This window comes from Cervus canadensis, chromosome 9 (genome assembly GCF_019320065.1).
Source record: "Cervus canadensis isolate Bull #8, Minnesota chromosome 9, ASM1932006v1, whole genome shotgun sequence".
NCBI classification, from domain to species: Eukaryota; Metazoa; Chordata; class Mammalia; order Artiodactyla; family Cervidae; genus Cervus; species Cervus canadensis.
In genome coordinates this window covers 60,848,469-60,870,805 of record NC_057394.1, presented here as the reverse complement: position 1 = coordinate 60,870,805, position 22,337 = coordinate 60,848,469, and the positions used below count along the sequence as shown (strand labels likewise).

Below are 22,337 nucleotides of genomic sequence, written 5' to 3'. Positions count from 1 at the left end.
AAAGCAAGTGTAGCACAGAGCTTATTAATGTATTAAGCAATGGGCAAAGATAATGGTTTAGATGAGCTATAAGATTATGAGGAAAGTGCTAAAGACTATCTATTGTGATCGTTTAAAAACTTACCCTGTCTATTTGAATCCATCCATCAAATTACTCACTCAGTCACTAGAAAATATAAAGAGTGCCTATTTTATGCCAAGCAATATTGCAGCCCTGGAGACAAAGAAATGAAATATTCCATTCTCAAGGGGCTCACAGAACAATGAGGAACACGGATAAGTACACATGGTTTCAGTACAGTCAGTTCCTGCCATCTTCTAGACCATGTGACCTGACTTCAAGATCCCTCAAGATCTGGACCCTTATCTATGCTCTCAGCACCCAGGGTGCAACTAGAATACAGTGAAACTTTGGCAAGTGACCAAGACTGATGCATCAGGGAGCTGATATTCAAGCATTTAAGGATGAAAATAAGATTTCTTTTTCATACCTAAAAGAAAATTTAATAATTCCTTACTATCATTTTATAATCAGTCAATGGCCAAAATCTCCCCAACTGTCCCATTAAGTGCCTTTTTTTTTCAAGTTAAGATTCTGAGTGCATGTCTATGGGGAGGGAGGGTTATTGCCAATAAAGGGACACACAAACCACACAGATGAAGAAAGGTCAAGGTAAGAACCAGTATTGTAAGTGGTGTGATAGGCCAATCACAGGTGGAAGAACAAAGAGAAGCCAAAGGTAGTTATGAAAAGCTTTCAGCCATGCTCAGGACTCTGGCTTTGACCCCCAGTGACAGAACTACAAAAGGGCTGTAAGCAAGGAAGGGAGTGAGCCCTTTATCTTAGAAAGAGAACTCTGGCAGCAATGCAGCGGGTCAGCCGGGTGGGCAGGAGACAGGGGCTCTTCTGAAACTGTAGGCAAGACGAGACAGGGTCTGAGCTCAGGGTGGTGGAGGGCTGCTACGGAGAGGAGTGGTCCAGAACAGACAGCAGAGATGGGGAAGGGTTTAACAGCTTTCCAGAGGCAGCACTAATGGGATGTGGCGACCGGCTGTGAAGAGTGATAATGAGACAGCAGTTCAGATGACTCCGGCTTTCACACTTGGAATGAAAATCAGTTTAAAGTCCAAAATGCTAAGACTGACCATTTACGGAGTAATTATAACAGGCCAGGACACGTGTACTAAAATATATCATTTCATATATCATATAGCATATACCATGAGTGTGCGCGCTTAGTCGTGTCCAGCTCTTTGTGACCCCATAGACTGTGTAGCCCACCAAGCGCCTCTGTCCTTGGGATTCTCCAGGCAGGAATACTTGAGTGGGTTACCATTTCCTCCTCTAGAGGATCTTCCCGACCTAGGGATCGAACCCTCATCTCCTGCACTGGCAGGCAGATTCTTTCCCACTGTGCCACCTGGGAAGCCCAGCATATATTATATTACATCACATATCATATTGTATCAAATTTCACCCGCAGAGCTCAAAAAGGCGCAAACCATTTCACACTTGAGGAACCTAAAACCCAAAGAGGTTTGTAACCTGCCCAAGGTCACAATGCACATGTAGGATTTGAAACTAAATTCAGTCTGCTTTCCTAGCCATCTCCTAGAGAATGAAGGAACATCAAATAATTTACTGGCATTATCCTAGAAGAATAGACAGAAAAGGCTGCAGAAACTGCTACCTTCTTCTCCCCTTAAAAAATAATCAGGGATATTTCAGTTATATCTCAATCCTGTATATACTTGTACATTCTTTAAAGATGAGCACAGAAAGGTGCTGGTAAAATAATAATAACTTCATTTACAAATATAGACAGATCTCTCTGCAAACCAGATATGTTTGGAGAACAAAACAGTGAGAAGAACCAGGAAATCCTAAAGGAAATCAGACCTAAATATTCATTGGAAGGACTGATGTTGAAGTTGAAGCTCCAATACTTTGGCCACCTGATTCAAAGAACCAACTCACTGGAAAAGACCCTGGTGCTGGGAAAGACTGAAGGTAGAAGGAGAAGGGGGCAGCAGAGGATGAGATGGTTAGGCAGATACGATTTTTGTCCATCAACTCAAAGGACATGAATCTGAGCAAACTCCAGGAGATGGTGAAGGACCGGGTAGCCTGGCGTGCTGCAGACCATGGGGTTGCAAAGAGTCGGACACAACATAGCAACTGAGCAGCAACAACAAAGACGACCGTATAGAGCACTGTACTTGGAGTGTTACACTGTCCATAGGAAACGGATAGGTCATTTTGTTTGTTCAGTGTCAATGGTAATAACAAGGATCACAGTGATTTCAGAAATTACTTATATAGGCCGTCACATACACTTCTGCTGAAAATCAGCAGCGCGTATTAGTTAATGGACACATTAAAACTTTTACCCTTCATTTAATATTTTTAGACTGTACTAGGGATTGGAACAATGCATTAGCCTCATTCCCTGGGCACACGCTCTTTTGGTTTGTAACCACAAATTGCTTTGTACAGAACACACAGGCAATGGAAACTGTCAAAACAAAGTAATTATCTTATTTGTACTGGTCACCACAAAACTGAAACATTTCTAAAATTTAAAATTTCCATTACACCACAATCATACATAAGGAATAGAGAAGATATCTGAATATGCTAGAAAAAGAGCCATGAAAATGATAGCCCCCCAAAAGTACTTCATGTTATTTTAACAGCTTTTTAAAGCATCTCTCTCAATAGCCTCCTAAGGATCACCAGGATGTCTTACCATTATTTCAACTCACAATGTCCAGTTTACACAAACCTGCCTGTCTTATTTTCTATCCTTCAATAAAAGTAACATTTATATACCACTCCTCCCAAATTCAACAGTTCTAAGTTTGTTTCCTCCTCTTCCTTTGGCATTGTTCTCTGGTCTTTCCCACATTATCTCTTATCCATCCCTTCCTTCCCTCCTATTACAGACGGTCTCATATGCACCCTATCATGGTTTCCTTGACACTCTAGCGGTGTCCAACTTGGGCTTCCTACTAAACCCATCTGGTGCAATGGTAAAGAACCCTCCTGCCAGTTCAAGAGAGGCAAGAGACTCGGGTTTGATCCCTGGGTTGGGAAGATCCTCTGGAGAAGGGAATGGCCATCCTCTCCAGTATTCTTGCCTGAGAAATGCCACGGACAGAGGGGCCTAGCAGGTTACAGTCCATGGGATCCCAGAGTCAGACACAACAGACTGAGCAAGCACACACTAAAGCCACCACTCCTGTCAAATGCATCTGATACGAAGCTATCAGAAAGGGCTCCCATATAGCATCTAAAGTTTTTTGAATAAGAAATTTGTAAGTTTCCTTCCTGAAGGAAATATTTGTAAGCCTCCGTGTACCTCTTCAGAGACCTTCTCTGCATACACAACAAATATGTGGTCTTTTGAGATTTAAATGTAAGCGTGTGCATGCAAACACAAGAGTGTGGCATTTTATACACACATGCTTTTCCACAGCTGGCTTTTCCCACTGAATAAAACTTGGGAGTTCGGTGTATATTTTTTAATTTAATTTTTTTTTTTTTTTGGGCTGTGCCACATGGCATGTGGGAACCCCGTTCTGCGACTAGGAACTGAACCTGTGTCATTGGAAGGGCAGATCCCAACCACTGGACCGCCAAGGATACCCTGGTGTATACTGTCACAGAGAGAGCTCACTGAATCATTCTTTTTCATTATTGTATAACACTCTACTGAGTGACAAATTTCATCATTCATTTCAACCAGCCTCTAATTTGCACATTTGGGTCGTTTCCCATCTTTCCTTATTTCAGCATGCAATAAATATCCTTGTACATATGTCTTTGCACACATCCACAGTACGTTTCACTCCCTCTGCTAATTCTAGACACTGTGAGCAGCAAAGGCATTGATGACTCTAAAAGCCTGAAAAAATATTCTTTACAATCTACCCCAGGAAGTTATGTATCTTGATCTTATGGTGTTAAACCTGGGGTCAAAATTTTTTAGAAGCTTTTCAGTAATCGTTTTGCATAGCCACGTCAATCCTTGCTGGTGGGCATGCTTCCACCCAAACCTAGAACAGAGTCATAGGAACAATGCCTCATCTGTACAAAAACAAAACAAAACACCCTGGATTCTTACAAAGGTCTGCAAAGGGAGAAGGATTTGCCACTTTGTCCAGACAGCCTTTCTCATGTTAGGAGGTTAACAAACAGGGAAGTTCTAACACTACTGTTGAGCAACTATGAAAAATCAATGTTGGGATTCCGAGAGAGAAAATGGCCAAGGTTTGTGCGGAAGCCAGACCACAGAGGCCAAATACTCAACTCTCATAAACATGAGCTATGTGGAACATACAGACAGACAACACATGCTATACTGTGACTCTTTCCACTTGAAATATTAGCAGCAGGTCTATATGACTTCTGCTCACTACCCCATTAACTACCCACCGTCAGACGCTCATACTGAACAGGGTTGTGCTAGATTATTACAAGGGCTTCCGAGGTGATGCCTGGCGATGCAGGAGATGTCAGAGACACGGGTTCAATCCCTGGCTCAGGAAGACCCCCTGGAGAAGGAAATGGCAACTCATTCAATATTCTTGCTTGGAGAATCCATGGGCAGAGGATCCTGGCAGGCTTTAGTCTATTAGCATGCACACACACACGCAGATTATCACCAAGCATTAGTGAAATGTCCAAAAGCATCCCAGTCGCAGAGACTAGACAGCCTACCAACTGACCCAGACAGACAGCATCATTAGATCATGTCCAGGGTCCGTGTCACTGGAAGGTATCACTCACTCTTGCTGGAAGGAGGTCTAATCAAGCTCTGATGTCAAGGGCCGAGTTATCTAATGGCCACACCTTCCACTCTAAGATGCCAGCTCTGTTTAACAGCTTCTTGATGATAATCTGCTTCTTCCGAGATTTAAAGACCATCTTCTGCCTTGAATCCCATAGTGGGGGCAGCTTACAAGAAACTTCTTAAACTATCCTATACAGCTGTCCAATCCTTCATAAATCCTGATCAGCGGACACAGTCTAAGTGCCAGGACCACCCACAAGCCTTCAGATCTGCTCTCAGCAAGTCTTCTCCGTGACAATAAGCAAAACCAAACAGGAAAAAAATCTCTGACCGCCTAGCACTCCATCTGCCTGTTGTCCATAGGAAAGTCTTTCTTCTGATGTGTTGCTGACTAGACTGTAATTTGTATTTCCTAAGTATAAACCCATCTTCGCCTGCATGCAAAGTTTAAAAGCACTGGGTCCAGAGACCACAGAATATTTAAGGCATAAGTGACTGAACTCAAAAATATCTTTTTTAACAATGTTTTTGTTGGAAATTAAATTGTTACCGGAGACCTGTCACAATGCGGAGGGCAATCAAAATTGCGAAATCCTCTTTCTTCCATTAAAGATAATTAACCTAATGACTACACAAAAATTGACAATGAGCAAGCACTCTAATCATTGCTAGCTGGTACACTGGTCTACATATCCTTCTCTCCACTTGTAAGGTAATGAGGATTCACTAAGAATGTCTGGATTGAACTAAATCCTATTTAAAATGTTGATTACTGCTCTTGCACTCATAAAATTGTAATATGCTATTCATCCTCATGGAAGAATCACAGACTTTAAATATTAATCATCCTACCCATTAACTATATAAATTTGCAAAATTAAGTTCTCTGAACTTCACCTCTTCATGCACTGAGGGGAAGAACTACTTCCTGGGTTAAATGAGATAATGAAGCAAGCTATGAACTAAAAAGTACCAGGTGTGTGCTCATGACTCCTTATTGTGGGTTACCGGACAGACCAAAGAACTTTTGGAAATGAATAATCATTTATTTTTCTTACCTATATTATAAACAGCTTAAATTTTTAAAACTTGTAGAATAATAAACAGGCTTTCCTGTGTGTGCTCAGCCACTCAGTCAGGTCTGACTCTGCGATCCCATGGGCTGTAACCCATATCAGGCTCCTCCGTTCATGGGATTCTCCAGGCAAGAATACTGGAGTGGCTTGCCTTTTGCTTCTCCAGGGGATCTTCCAGACTCAGGGATCAAATCTGTGTCTCTTTCATCTCCTGCATTGGCAGGTGGGTTCTTTACCACTAGAGCCACCTGGAAGTTTTAACATTTCATTAACGTTCAAGGTAAACTTAAAATTAGTTTAATATTTAAAAAAATAAGCAGTTGATATTTTAAATTGTCTAATGGAGCTATAATCTGAAAAGCATAATGATATGTTTAATTTTTAGAGCATTTCAGGCTGAGTGCAAGGCCAGATTCCAGAGTCATCAACAAGGCCAGGAGTCGTGGACAAAGCACCCCTTTTTGTGTGCGCATCACTTGGGCTCTGTCAGAGTGATTTAAGGCTGGAGGAGACCTGGATCACTATTAAGGCACAGGATGGCAAACATCTCTAGAATTTTCTAGAATGTTTCAGCACTGTGATTTTTAACTATTTCTAATTTCTTAAAAGGGTGCCAAAGATTCTGACTTCCTGGGAGATGTAGAACATCAAACTCCTTAGAAAGACTGCTCGGCTAGTGAGGACAGAGCCCTCGCAGTGCCTCCATGGCACTGAACCCTTCACAATTCTGCTGCTTCAGTCAGAAGACCACAGGATAACAGGATATCTTTAGCTGATTGTTGTCACTGTTCAATCTCTATGGCGTATCCAACTCTTTGAGGCCCCATGGACTGCAGCACGCCAGGTTTCCCTGTCTTTCACCATCTCCTGGAGCTTGCTCAAACTCATGTCCATCAAGTCAGTGATGCCATCCAACCATCTCATCCTCTGCTGTCCGCTTCTCCTCCTGCCTTCAATCTTCCCCAGCATCAGGGTCTTTTCCAATGAGTCAGCTCTTCATATCAGGTGGCCAAAGTACTAGAGCTTCAGCTTCAGCATCTGTCCTTCCAATGAATATTCAGGATTGATTTCCTTTAGGAATGACTGGTTGGATCTCCTCGCTGTCCAAGGAACTCTAACACCACAATTCAAAAGCATCGATTCTTTGGCACTCAGCCTTCTTTATGGCTCAACTCTCACATCTGTATATGACTACTGGAGAAACCATAGCTTTGACTAGAGGGACCTTTGTCGGCAAAGTGATGTCTTTGCTTTTTAATATGCTGTCTAGGTTTGGCATAGCTTTTCTTTCCACGGAGCAAGCTTGATCCAGACACTGATGATGGTTTGGGTCTTTTTTTTTTTAACATTTTTATTGCTGGTAATTTATTTTCCCATATTAGGCCTCTATTTCAGTACCTCTGTGAGACAGGATCTGGTCTCTTACAGGGTTCGAGGCTCCATTCTGCACCACAAATGGAGATCAGAAGTCAGGGCTAACCTAAATGAGGCATGGAACTAAAGAGCCTTTAGCCATGTCAAGTCCACAGATGTCCAAATAAACCCCAGAGCCCTGATCCAAAAAGAGCCTTGGTGGAGCGGCCAGGCTGGCGGTGTGAATGCATCTCCTGCATGGTCTGCACCCCTTTGAAGCCTCTGTGGAGCTGGGTGGCCAGTGAGCCTGGGGCTGCTCTTTCAAAGACCTTGGGCAACCCTTGCCAGTCTTCACGCAGCATCTCTCAAGAGAGCAGATGCAATCTAAAAGTTCAATTCTGTGCAGCTATAGCTGCTGCTCCCAAGATCACAGTGAGAGGCAGCATCAGCTCAGCACCAGCTAGCTGGAACCTGGGAAAGACCTCGTATGTGGAACGTATCACTGAAACGCAGATTTACAACAAGCCCAGGAATGGGAGGCCGGGTGGCACTGCGGCCATTCACTGGACGCTCCAGTGCAGCGGGGGCACCGTGAAGATCAACCGTCCAGGATACAGGCCAGGCCTCCCATGTGGATGGACGTCTTCCACTGGCCATCCCTGTGGCCCCTGAGGCTGTCTTCCCAGGGAACAAGCTTCATGAAACACTGGTGTTTAGGGGCAGGAATAAGCAGTTCTACGTGGTCACCATATTGTGGTCACAGAAACACTGGTACAGGGTGCACGTCTGCAGAGAGAAGCAGAAGCAGTACCAGAGGGTTTTTGTCTGTGGAATCCTCAATGGTCTGGCCCTCAAGGTTTAAGAGTCTTTTTAATCCTTCTCTTTCCTCTAACTTGAGCTCTTGGGACGGCATAGTTTCTGGACCTAATTGGGAAGCAATTCATTGTTTTTCGTATCTCAAGAACCCTATTCCAAGGCCACATACTTCAGAGAGGGGGACCTGTTCCTGGAGGCTTTTAAACTTTTTCAAAATATAGTATCAGTAGCCGGTTTCTTTTACTCACCACTATATGTATCCGGAATCTAGCAGTATCTGATACATACAGTAAGCTTTTTTGATAGGGTCAGTTGCTCAGTCGTGTCTGACTCTTTTCAACCCCATGGACTGTAGCCCGCCAGGCTCCTCTGTCCATGGAATTCTCCAGGCATGGAGAATGGGGTGAGTAGCCATTCATTTCTCCAGGGGATCTTCCTGACCTGGGGATCAAACCCAGCTCTCCTGCACTGCAGGCAGATTCTTTACCGTCTCAGCCACCAGGGAAGCCCCTAAGCTTTGGATGACTATTTGCTAAAGGAATGAATGAATGTCTAAGGGCAGTTCTGAAAATGGAGAATCAGGGGGGAGCGTAGCCTGCAGTGCAGGTTGCAGGTTTCTGATCCCGAGCCCCATGTTCCTCCTGAGCCATGGATCAGTGGTGGGCAAGGGGCAGGTGGAAATGCCAGGCACAGCAACTGAACATGGTACTCTGCCCGGATCTCCAGGGACACAGTTCTCTCAATGACGAGAGAACCTTCCCAGTCTTTTAGTGGCATCTATTCACACAACAACAAGTTCTCTTGTGAAACTCATCTGGACACTGATGGTCTGATTATGTGACCAAGCCCAGGTTCCCAGAGCTCCTGAGCTGCTAGGATACTCAAGGACATGCTCAAGGGTTTACTTCAGAAAGTCCATTTAAAAGATGTATGGTAGGCTACTAGTGAAGGTGGAGACCTCGGTTAACCTATCTGACAGGTTCATGGAAGGGTACTAATAAAGGTGGAGACAAAGGTGCAGTTCTCTCACCCATACCACATTTCCAAACATTTCAGTCTAGCTACAAAAGGACTAATGTTTTCTTACCTCCTAGGACTGTGGCTTAAGGGAGCTCATGAAAATGTGAAAAAGTATTTGTGTTACACTCTTGGAAAAGATGTATATCACTCAATGAAAAGATTAACATGATACACTCACAGAAACAATGCTATTTCATTTCTAAAGGCCTGGTGTCATTTATAGAAAAACAAATACAAATTTCAAAAAATGTAAAAATCATCAGAATCATAATATAAAGTCTAACCTAAACTGTATATAAATCAATTTTAAAAGCAAAACAATAGCCACTCCAATTGCATTAATGTGGTATCACTTTGGTGGTGGTGGTGGTTTAGTCGCTAAGTTGTGTCCAACTCTTGTGACCCTATGGACTGTGGACCATCAGGCTCCTCTGTCCATGAAATTTTTCAGACAAGAATACTGGAGTGGGTTGCCATTTCCTTCTCCAGGGGATCTTCCCAACCCTGGAATTGAACCCAGGCCTCCTGCATTGCAGGCAGATTCTTTCCCAACTGAGCTACAAGGGAAGCCCGTGGTATGACTTTAGAGTACAAGAAAACATTTTCATCAACATAAACATTAAAATATTTTCATCAACATTACTTTCAGGCATCCAGTAATTATGTAGAAATACTGCAATGATCAACATAGGCGAGAATCATGTTTGTAAGGCTTATTGTTGGTATAAAAATAGTCTGAGTCATAACATACAGATGTCAAAGAAGGATATACATATTTATGGGTACATTATAATCCAACACCATGGGGGGCGGAAATTAGGAAATTGTGCTCTCTAGGCTAAAACTTGAAATAACACCTTTCTAAAAACTTGAGTCTACAAATATCATTCACTCCTTCAACAAGACCCATTCTTTCATTCATTCGACAAATATTTATTGTCTTTCCCTTCTGTGTCTGGCCCCGTGTTAGCCTTGGGGATTCAGTGGTGGAAGAAGACAATCTTTGCGCCTAAGGAAATTTCAGGCTCCACCATCTCCTTAGCCCCTAGCCACACACACACACCACAGTCTCTTCAATAGCAATCTTGAGGAGGGTCCCTTAGCTCTTGCTCTGTGCTATGAGACAGAGTATGCAAACTGTCCAGCATGAAGTCCAGCCGTCTGTACAGCCCTTGCCCCCTGCTTACTCCCAACAAACCCCGAGGGCGGAAGGCTCTGAATTCTATCCTAGCTGTGCACAGATATCAGTCATCCAACCTTGAGAAGGTCACTTCAGCTCTCTGCACTGAGTCTGCTCTGAGAACTCCCTTCTTGAAGGCCCCTTCCAGATCACACGGAAGCAAGTGACTAGAGATTTCTAATAATGGGCAGAGCCGTTACCTCACAAGAGGCCTGTTCTATCAGATGACACAGAAAGTTCTCTCCTTGGATAGAGCTGAAACTGTCCCTCCATGAATACAGGATCTTTGCTCTGTACACCAAACCTGTCAGCTGTTTCTTATACATAAATGCGTGCTCAGATGCTCAGTCCTGTCCAACTCTTTGTGACCCTATGGACTGTGTAGCCGCCAGGTTCCTCTGTCCATGGGATTTCCCAGGCAAAAATACTGGAGTGGGCTGCCATTTTTCCTACTCCAGGGGATCTTCCCAACCCAGGGATCAAACCCACATCTCCTGCATTGGCACACAGATTCTTTACCACTGAGCCACCTTGGGAAGCCCTCTTATACATAATAATGCCTCAAATACTAAACAGATCTCACATTTTCCCAAGTCTTTAAAATAAAAAGTGCCCTTTAATGTCAATCAATCCCATGATTCCCAGACCCTTTTTAAAAAAATATTAGCTTTTTATAGTATTAGTTACCTGCCTTGTTATCGACCTTTCTATTTGAAGTGCAGCCCTCACAATAAAATGTAGTGCTCTAAATTTGTGGTAGAACCAACAAGTGCCTACTGTACATCAAGTAACACTGAGACTCTATGACTGACCTGGAAAAGAAAAAACAACTGAACATGTTAAAACACGGTAACAAGAATACTATCTGAATCATGCTCGTTTAAAACTCTGTGAGACAGAGACAGAAGAGCAGACTATCAAGAGTACAGATCAAGGAGTTCCCTGGGGGTTCAGTGGGTAAGAATCCACCTTCCCACGCTGGGAAGAAGGGTGTGTCAGGTGACCCACATGCCACGGGGCAACTAAGTCTGCCCACCACAATCAGAGAAGCTGCCCACGCAACAGAGAGGCAGCACAGCCAGAACAGAAGTACAAATCTCACAACCCAGATATGTTAGATGTTAACTTCTCTGTCTCAGATTTCTCACTGTAAAATGGAAAGCATACTAGAACCTGCATTACAGGACTGGTATACAAAATTGAATGAGTGATGAGATCAGTGATCTTATAAAACCGTGATAAGAGGTACACAGTAGACTGAAAAAAGTGAAAGTGTTACTTGCTCGGTCATGTCTGACTCTTTGTGACTCCTTGGACTGTAGCCCGCCAGGCTTCTCTGTCCATGGGATTCTCCAGGTCAGAATACTGGACTGAGTAGTCTTTCCCTTCTCCAGGGGATCTTCCCAACTTCAGGATCGAACCCGAGTCTCCTTCATTGCAGGCAGATTCTTTGCCATCTGAGCCACCAGGGAAGCCCCATGCAGCAACCTAAATGTTATCTAATAAGTAGGCAACTTACTTTTCCAAGTGATTGTACATCAACTTGTTTATCTGAATACCTGTTTTGTGATGGGCATTCAAAAATGACAAAAAGAAAATAACTTTTTGCTATTTCCATCTAACTAAAGATTGTGCTGCTAATAGATAAAAGTAAACTGACACTTCCTTAGGTTCAAAGGACGTGACATCTCTCTTAAGAGAGAAGATGAAGTGAATTACATTAACAGAGAGTAAGCTAAGGGGAAAACAGGATAAACAGAAAGTAAACATGAAAGAAATAAGTTCTTAAAAATATCTTCCCTTCCATTAAAACTCAGCCTGCTTATTTTAACTGTACTATGGGTGCATAATTTTCAGCACTTTATGTGCCGTTATGAGTATTCTATTTGTCTCCTTTTAAAAACCTCATCAGAAGAATCATAATCTAATGCTAATCAACTTTTGATCATATTTACACGACCATGGCAAGTAACCCAGACCTAAAAGTACTCTTTGTTCCAATGCTCACTTAGTTCTAAAAACAAGGGCTGCCGCATGGCATCTGTTTCCATACAACTGAGTGAGCCGGCACGGATGTGAAATAGCCGTGGGATCTGAAACACATTTGGAGATCACTTACTAAAAATGCTAAGGGTAGTTAAATAAATTACCTCTGTACCTCTTTCTTGTTTAAAAAAAAAAAAAAAGCCTTCTTTACAAACTTCCACGAGAAATTTCACCAACGTCAATACAATCATTTCTTTAAAAATGATGACTCCTTTGTTGAAGGTTTAGCCTAAACTTCATTAAAATTTAAAGAAAACAGTCATTTGAACAGTACACTTTGAAAGTCTGATGTATACCACACCACTGTGATGGCTTTCAAATCATTAAAAAGCTTTTCTTTAGCAAAGAACAGTTAACCAACAAGGAACAACTGTATTTTCATTCATTACAAAATGGCCCCTTTGCCTAATAATAAAATATGAGATAAAAGTGGAAATAAATCTTCACGACGTTTCAGAGAGACAGGCAGGATGGAATGTTTTCTCAAGATAAGGTTTGTCCATATTCTCTTTCAAAATTCCCCAACTTTTTTTTTTCTTTTTTTTTTCAAAGAAGAATTGCAAATTTATTCTTTTTTTTTTCCTACTTAATCAATTGTTTTATTTTTTTAATTTTTTTTTTATTAGTTGGAGGCTAATCGGGATGGGGAATACATGTAAATCTATGGCTGATTCATATCAATGTATGACAAAACCCACTGAAATGTTGTGAAGTAATTAGCTTCCCCAACTTTTAAAAGTTGGCAATACTGACACTTGTGAAAGGAATCAAGGGGTAATTAAGTTCAAGGGAATGATTAATAGTAGTCACCAACATGTAGGACTTCCCTGATGGTTCAGACAGTAAAGAATCTGCCTGCAATGCTGAAGACCAGAGTTCGATCCCTGGGCCGGGAAGATCCCCTGGAGAAGGGAATGGTTACCCACTCCAGATTCTTGCCTGGAGGATTCCATGGACAGAGGAGCCTGGCGGGCTACAGTCAGTGGGGTCAAAAAGAGTCGGACACAACTAAGCGACTAACACGTTCACTTTTCACTTTCAAAGGTAAGGATGCTGAGATTTAGAGCAGTTAACTAATTAGTCCGAGGTCACCTAACTAGCCCTGGAGAAGGAAACGGCAACACACTCCAGTATTCTTGCCTGAAGAACCCCATGGACAGAGGAGCCTGTAAGGCTACAGTCCATGGGTCGCAAGAGTCAGATATGACCGCCACCTAACTAGACACGGCCAAGCCCCAACCCAAACCCTGACTGTTTGGCCTCAGAGTCTAAGCACTGCAACTGGAAAAATCACCTCGTTCCAGGAAGAGCTGCAGACGTAGAGAATGGATGTGTGGACACAGAGCGGGACAGGGAGGGAGGGACGAATTGGAAGAGCAGCGCTGATTTACATTCACCACCATGTGTGAAATAGACAGCTAGGAGGAAGCTGCTGCATAACACAAGGAACTCAGCTCAGGGCTTTGATGACCCGAAGCAGTGGGAGCGTAGGAAGGAGGCTCAAGAGGGAAGGGATATATTTATACCTAGGGGATACATGTATGTGCTAAGTCACTTCAGTCATGTCTGGCTCTTTGCGACCCCAAGGACCGGAGCCTGCCAAGCTCCTCTGTCCATGCAGTTCTCCAGGCAAGAATACTGGAGTGCGTTGCCATTTCCTCTTCCGGGGATCTTCCCCACACAGGGCCCGAACCTGTGTCTCTTAGGTCTCCTGCATTGACAGGTGGGTTCTTTACCACTAGCGCCACCGGGGAAGCCCTGGTATGTGTATACTCACAGCTGATCCACTTGGCTGTACAGCTGAAACTAATGAACACTGCAACGCAATTATGGTTCAATAATAAATCAGTAGAAGCTGGGTTTGTAAACGCCATGATTAGTGAGATAGAGACGAAGAGAGCAGTGGATGTGAGAAGAGACAGAACAGAAGCAAAGATTAAGCAGACAGAAAGAAGACTAGACGGCAGGAAAGCACTCTGGGTTAACTATCAGGAGAACTGCGATCCCTTCCTGGGGGCCCCGAGTGGGACCACAGGGAAAGGAGTGCTCCCCAGTCTAGTATCAGAAGACCACATTCACATACAGCACAGTAGTGTTAAGGATAAAAAGGTTAACGTGAAAATAAAACTCCAGAACACTATGCAAATGTCAATGAAATAAAGAAGAAAATGAACGATTAAAAGTAGACCAAAAAAATTAAGAAAGTTTTATTGATTCCATAGTCAGAGAAAACGTCGTGGTAAAATTTAAACTGCAAATTAATTGTGAACGTTACCTAAGGACTCATAAGATATAATAAGGCTGTCAGGAATTGGTCTTTTCTGTTCCCCAATCACATCACTGACAGCTATTCAGCGTTAGTAGATTTTGTTGCTGCTGCCTAAAGCAGAAGACACTTGTAAAACCAGAAATTCAAACACAGGTCAGAATTAGGCCAATGTGGGACTTCCTTGGTGGTCCAGTGGTTGAGACACTGCCTTTCAACGCAGGGTGTGCCGGTTCGATCCCTGGTCAGAGAGCTAAGATCCCACATGCCTCAAGGCCAAAAAAACAAAAACACAAAAGAAGAAGCAATCCTGTGACAAACTCAATAAAGACTTTAAAAACAGTTCACATTAAAAAAAAAATCTTTAAAAAAAATTAGCGCAAAGTGGTGTCATTAGTGGTAAAGAATCCACCTGCCAATGCAGGTGACGCAAGAGATGTGGGTCTGATCCCTGGGGCGGGAAGATCCCCTGGAGGAGGAAATGGCAACCCACTCCTGTATTCTTGCCTGGAAAATTCCATGCACAGAGAAGCCTGGTGGTCTACAGTCTATGGGGTCCCAGGGAGTTGGACACAGCTGAGTGACTAAGTACACAGGTAATTAATGGGTATATATATATGTGTGTGTGTGTGTGTGTGTGTATTTAATTTACCATATCTATTTCAACATCATGAGACCTGACGAAGAAGAATCCAGCTATTTTATGAGACCGACAGAAACTGTAAGATTATAAATAAACATTGTTTTAAGTCACTACATTTGTGACAATTTGTTAGGAAGCAAAAGAAAACTAATACAATACCTGAGGCAATTTAAACAACCTCCAAAGCAAAACAATTATTCACTCCAGGGATGAGAGCACACGACTGTTTAAAAGCAGTCCTCATGTAGGTAGGTCTTAACCATGCCTGCAGATCCCTTAACACCATCCTTGGGAGGTCTGTGTCCCCCCAGCTCCCTGCAGCACTCCCCTGCTGAACCCCAGCCAGCCTTGACGCCCGCTCATAACCACAGAATGAGTTAGAACACTCCCGCTAGAACCCATTTTTCGAGAGCTTGACAACTGGGTTTTTGGGAGGAGCACAGCATTTTCACTTTCCATTTGCTAATTATAGATTTTCCATTTACTGTGTGTCCCTTGTCGATAGATCATCCTTAGGGACTTCAAGGCAAGGAGGAGTGACTGAAGGGAAGCAGAATTCGACCATTTGCTGGACTCACCAAACTACACCATTAACCTCTGACACACACTGGTCAAAATAACAGCATCAGTCAGCAGTCACTGTGACCCAGGAAGGTGGAATACTTAAATATTTAAAGACAGGGAGGATTGTCCATGACTGCTTGAAAACATATCTCTTATTCCATTTTATACCCTGCAAAGTTCTACTGAATTGACTTGCTATAAAATTCTAAGCAGTCCACCCAACATTTTAGTCTCTGCATTTCTAGTTCAACAAACTTGAGAAATGACATTTGGATTAGTCAAGAAATTTCCTGAAAATAATTCAACAAAAAAGTCTTCTCATACCCCAAATAAACTTTCATTTTATTTGTTAAAATCAACAAATATTTATGGATAAGGTTATGAAAACATAAGTACCTAACTAAAAAAGGCAGAAAATAGTAAATTCCAGGAAAAGGCACAACAGGAGACACTGCATGCAGCTGAAGGTCCAAGAAAGAGCTGTACAAACAATTTGAATAACCTCTCCCAAACCCAGGCTTTCCAAGTCCCTTTATGTAGTCCAACACCCTAGGTCTTGAATTCACCAGAAGTTACTTTCAAATCCTAAATTTTGGAACCCTCTTTCACATTAAACTCTAGATCCTGGTCAGGGAGAAACTCTTATCTGCAACCATCACTTTTGAGTCTCCACGGAGGGGAGAAGACTCTTGTTCACTCCTCAGGGAAGGTAAGTGGTTAATCTGATAGCTTAATTACCCCACCCCACCTTCACTTCAGAGGAAGGAAGAATAAGCAACATTTTGCCCTTGAGCCTCCAACAACTTATCAGAAGCTCTGTATTTACTGGTTACTGGATCCTGTTCAGCCATTAATAAAGTCATCCCTTATTCCTTACACTCTATACTCAAAAACTGAGAACACAGAGGAGGAAGATGGATGAGTTACTGATCCCTGAAATCCAACAACCCCTTTATCTTTCTCTCCAATATGCCCTGCGTGCGCACTAAGTCGCTCAGTCATGTCTGACTCTGTGAACCCATGGACTGTAGCATGCCAGGCTCTTCCGTCCACGGGATTCTCCAGGCAAGAATACTGGAGTGGGTTGCCATGCCCTCCTCCAGGGGATCTTCCCAACCCAGGGATCGAACCCAGGTCTCATTATGTTTCCTGCATCAGCAGGTGGGTTCATTACCACTAGTGTCACCTGGAAAGCCCTCCAATGTACCCTAGAAGTCATCAATCCTGGGCCAACTTAGCTGTTTTTCTTTACTCCATCTTACAGAGAACTCTGTTGGCCTAGGAATTAAGAACATTTCTAAACTCAATCTCCAATCTTTGGTAGACACTCTCTACTACCTAGTAATCTTCTACTAGTCTCTGTTCAGTTTTAATTCTCATTTTCTGCAGTAGCTCTTGCAAACCCTCCTGAACGCTTATTCATAGTATATATCCTTATCTTCAATTTCACTGGGAAAATAGTAGTGTTTGGTTTTGAAATATATGAACTTCCTAACCACACCTTTATTTCCATAAACTTTCTGTGTCAGGTTGCCTGGTTTTGTGAGATGATTATTTGAAGACATTCTTTATATATTTTTCTTTAAATTCAAAGTTTTCTATTTTAATGAAGTGTATTTTCTCTATGGTCATTGTTTTCGGACCTGTTTAAGAATTCACTGTATCTTATATTTATATTAAACATTAAATTTCAAAAAAAAAAACCCAACTTTCTGTGTCTTGTTCAAGGCTTTTCTTTCTTTTTTTTTTTTTAATTGGGTATAACTGCTCTACAACATTGTATAACAAAGTGAATCAGCTATATGCATACAGGGCCCTTCCTCCCAAACCCCAGAATAGGTCACCACAGAACACCAGGCTGAACTCTGTGCTGTAGATTCGGTATTCTTGCTGGAGAATTTCATGGACAGAGGAGCCTGGTGGGCTACCGTCCATGGGGTCGCAGAGAGTCAGACACGACTGAGCGACTAACACTTTCACTGTTCCAGATATCCATTTTAAAGGCTAACCTCTTAACCTTTGTTCTGGGTCCCCCATCTTTACTCGGCAAATTCGCTACATCAATTACGCCCTCTCTCTCCTGAAGCTTCAAACTTTTGATCTAACACTTCTGTCCTTGGTGGTATGGACAGGCTCAAAACTCACTTTTAAAAAACAAAGCGAAAGATCTACCACTACAACAGCAACAATGAAACCAGAACCTCCTCTTGGAACCTGAAAGTTCTTATTGCTCTGTGTCAGCTCCTTCTTTTAACAGCCAGGCTGTGGGATCAGGAATCCGTGCTGACTCCCTCTGCCTTTCCACTTGGCATCTCCGTGTGCCTCGTGCACACGACTCTCCGCTGCAACTGCTCCCACCAGCGTGACCGGATGACCTGCCCTGTTTCCACATTCACCAGACACTCTTCCTTTCTTCTTGGACTTGACCTCTCTACAGCTTTTGTTGTGTGACAACTTCCGCCTTAAAACTCCCTTCCACTGTCTTCATAACATCGCTGCCTCCTGTTGTTCCTTCTAGACTTCAGAATGCTCTCTCTCAGTCTTTAGTGGTCAAACCTTACGTTGTTAAGTTTTTCCCAGGACGCTATTCTTGGCTGTCCTCTCTCTTCTCAAACTCAGTGGTCCCTAGGGAGGGGAGAGGGGGAGGAATGTTTGCAGCATGAATTATCTCTCACGCCCATAAATCAATCAGACTAAGTCTGAACTCTTTTGCTTCCTCTCCATCCCCAGTCCTACCTTCCAGTGCTCACCTCCACCATGGCACTGCCCTGCATCTGTCCATCCTCCCTGCCCTGCGTGTCCAGGGTGCCCTGAGTGCCCCGGGCATGAACACAACGCACACTGACTGTGGTGCTGGCCTCCCAGAAGAGGGGCTGGGAGCGTGGATGGCGACAGGACCCAGAAAGACCACCTGAGCGGACCTAAGGATGCAGCTCACAAAGTATCCCAGATGAACTTCACTCAATTACACTGTGCACATCTTCAGCAGAGTGGTATATATAAATATATGTATTTTCATCTCTGAATCTCGTTTATTATGTTTATTAGTTTCTGGCACATGGTGGATCCTCAATTCATAATTAATTCATATTTTTGTAATCAAAGAAGTAGAAAAAGAATAGGATATCTGACAAGCTTTGAAGCGTTTGTAGAATTTCAACAGCGACAGATGCAGGAGGCATCATTTAAGTCAGAGGGAACAGAAAAAGCATTAGGCTCAGAAAGAAATGCTGGACAGGTGGAACGTATATGGATAATTATCAGCAATACTAGAACGCAGAGGCAGGATTTTATAGGACTTTATAATGGAGTTACAGATGCAACCTAAGCCTATGAGGTCTTTGAAGCAACGTGATTTGCAATTGGACAAAAAATTAACTGGAACTGAGGACTCTTCTTTAAATAGCTGCCAAATGAATTACTTAAGTGAGAAGAAATGAAGGTCTAAACTTTAGCAACTGGAGTAACTGAAGAAAAAGAGAAAATACTGTTTTTAAGACTGAAGGTAAAAAGCAAATGTGAATATTCAAGAACAGGGGAATTAGTTGAACTATTATATTTAAGGCAGTGAAAAATTTAAAGCACTAAAATTAAAAAGTCTAAATATATATACATTTTAAATATACATTTAACGGGTTGGTTTATTGACCCAAACAATCATGAATGGTTCTGGGTATTAGAATCTATAATGTACTAATCAAGTTTATTGTGCTGGTAAGAACTCCAACACGCATGACACACAGTTGGCAACTGACGAGGGCATTCAGTATAAACTTTGGAAAGGTTTTTTGATAACGTTCAAGGAGGGAGTTAGCAGAATAGAACCATACCGTGAAGCTGTTGTTAGCATTTTTTGTGCTTGCTTCAGCTACACTGGCATCTGAGAGGTCAACTTCATCAAATATCAGAGACTGTTAATGAAAAAGAACACAAACATATTATGTGAAAACCTAACTCAGTGTCCCTATATATATATATATATTTTTTTTTACCATCAGGTCATGACCATGAAGCTATGTCAGGAATTAGAAATAAAAAATGATGAAAAACTTAAGTCAGTGATACTTTGTGGGTTAAACCATAAAGTTAAACAAACACATAAATTTCAAACTGTAGAGGACTCTAGAGAAGCCCCCCAGTACACCGTTTCATTGCAAAACGCTCTGTGCTCTCCAGAAGCATCGTTTATGGGGAACCTACTAAGTGTGTGACATGCACACCTACTCACACACCCCACAACGAAAGAACTAGTCCTGGCTCAGATCACGGCCGGTTACCGAACTTTCTGAATGTGACTGTCCTCATCTGTAAATGTGTTCTAATGAGATGGCGCATATGCTCTGCAAACATAAGGCGACTTCCTTTATATACTTTTCAAAGTTTTATTTATTTATATTCTTTATTTGGCCCAGTTCAAACTCATTTTTTTTTAGGCTGAAAAGCATTTTAATCAAAAAAGTTTCAGTGTTTAAAAACTCCACAGAATTAAAATCTTTAAAAATGGACAACTGAAAGATTAGGAAATTCTAGTCAATACATGTATCCTTCCTACTTTCAGTCAGCTGGTCCTTGTTCACAGTCCTTCAATGTACTTCCAGCGAGGTTGGTATAACACCACACCTCTAGAACTACAGAAAAAAGGGCTCCCTTATCTAATTTAAGTTTCCACCATTCCCCAAGATCTCCAGGGTGTAATGCAACTCTACTTCAAGCCAACCAATCTGACCATAAGACTTGTTCCCTCACTAGACAGAATTTATAATCTAGTACGGGAACTGAAAGAGATACAAGTAGTTTTAAGTAAGGTAGACTATTAAATGTGGAAGAGGAGATACGCAAAATACTATGGAAGGTCATAGATAATTTCTCCAGCAGAAAACAAACTCTTTCTCTTGTGTATACTGGAATAAAGACAATTTTAGAGGGATCTTAAGGAAAACAGGGAATTTCTTCAAGTGGAGATAGAGGGAAAATCGTCTTGGAGATGGAAAATATGGGGCAGGGCTGTAGGCAATCAAATTGTCAGTGTTGTCTGGAGATAAATATGAGGGGTCAGGATGGAGCCAGATCAGGGTTTAACTATGAACATAATGACTTTTAGAATAAGATTATTTTATTTTGTTATTATTTCCATAGCTGCATAAGCTAAGAATTAGGTTTGTTTATTTATTTTTTACTTTCTGGTGTATAACTCTACTAATTATTATATCACACATATTTTTTAATATAAAAATTATCAATTATCTTACTGGTACAGTAACAATAAATCTTACTATTTTTAAACTGAAGTATAGTTGACATACACTATTATGTTAGTTTCAAGAGTACAACATAGTAATTTGACAATCAAATACATCATCAAATGATTTCCATAAGCCTAGTAACCATTTGTCATCATATAAAATTATTACAATATTATTAATTATATTCCCTTTACTGCATATTAAACTCACATGACATTTATTTTTATAACTGAAAGTCTGATCTCTTAATCCTCTTCACCTACTTCACGAACCTCACATACTCCTCCCCTCTGTCAACCACCCATTTGTTCTCTGTATCCATAAGTCTCTCTGTTTGGGTTTGTTTGTTCATTTGTTTTTTTAGATTCCACATATCATTTACAGATTCCACATATCATTTACAGATTCCACATATCATTTACAGATTCCACATATAATTGAAATTGTATGGTATTTGTCTTTCTCTGTCTAACTTATTTCACTTAGCATAATACCTTCTATATTCATCCATGTTTTTGCAAATGGCAAGACTGTTATCCCGTATTTCTTTTCATTTCTATTTGCATGGCTGAAAACTTTCCTAACCTGGCAAAGGACACAGGTATCCAGGGCCAGGAAGTACAGAAAGACTCAAACAAAGTGAACCCAGTGAGACCCACACCAAGACATATTATAATTAAAATGCTAAAGTGTTAAACTAAAGAGAGAATCTTAAAAGCAACAAGAGAAAAACAACTGGTTACTTACATGGATGCTCCATAGCACTACAGAAGGGAGTGGCAGGATAAAGTCAAAGCCCTGGACGGAGGAAACCTGACCAAGAATACTATACCCAGCAAAGTCATAAATCAGAATTGAGAGAGAGTTTCCCAAGCAAGCAACAGCTTGTCTACACTGTGGTCCATCACCATTACACCAGTCTCACAAGAAATGTTAAAGGAATTTAAACAGAAAAGAAAAATTATAACTAGAAATACAAAAATTGTGAAAGAAAATATCTCACCAGTAAAGGCAAAAATGTAGTAAAGGCAATAGACAAAAGCTATGAGTGCTTTCCAGGGGGTGCTAGTGTTAAAAAAAAACCCACCTGCCAATGCAGGAGACATGTGAAGGTTAAAAGACAAAACCAGTAAAATCATATATATCTACAATAATTAGTTACGGAATACACAAAGCAAAATAACATCAAAAACATAAAATGTTGACTGGAGTAAAAATGTAGTGCTTTTAGAACATGTTCAAACTTAAGCAACTATGAACTTAAAATAGACTGCAATATAGAGTGTGATATAAGCAGTAACCACAAACCAAAAACTGATAATATAGCTTTGGTC

The 22,337-nt window shown here is 41.6% G+C and overlaps 1 protein-coding gene across 8 annotated transcripts in view; it reads right to left on the bottom strand.

The window, feature by feature from the left end:
- DGKH (diacylglycerol kinase eta) overlaps nt 1-22,337 on the bottom strand; it is a 216,703-nt gene that overhangs the window by 106,428 nt on the left and 87,938 nt on the right. For all 8 annotated transcript variants that reach the window (XM_043478236.1, XM_043478239.1, XM_043478232.1 and 5 more), the window contains one exon: nt 19,591-19,671. In XM_043478236.1, coding sequence (XP_043334171.1) covers nt 19,591-19,671 — 81 coding nt within the window. The remainder of the gene's footprint in view (nt 1-19,590; nt 19,672-22,337) is intronic.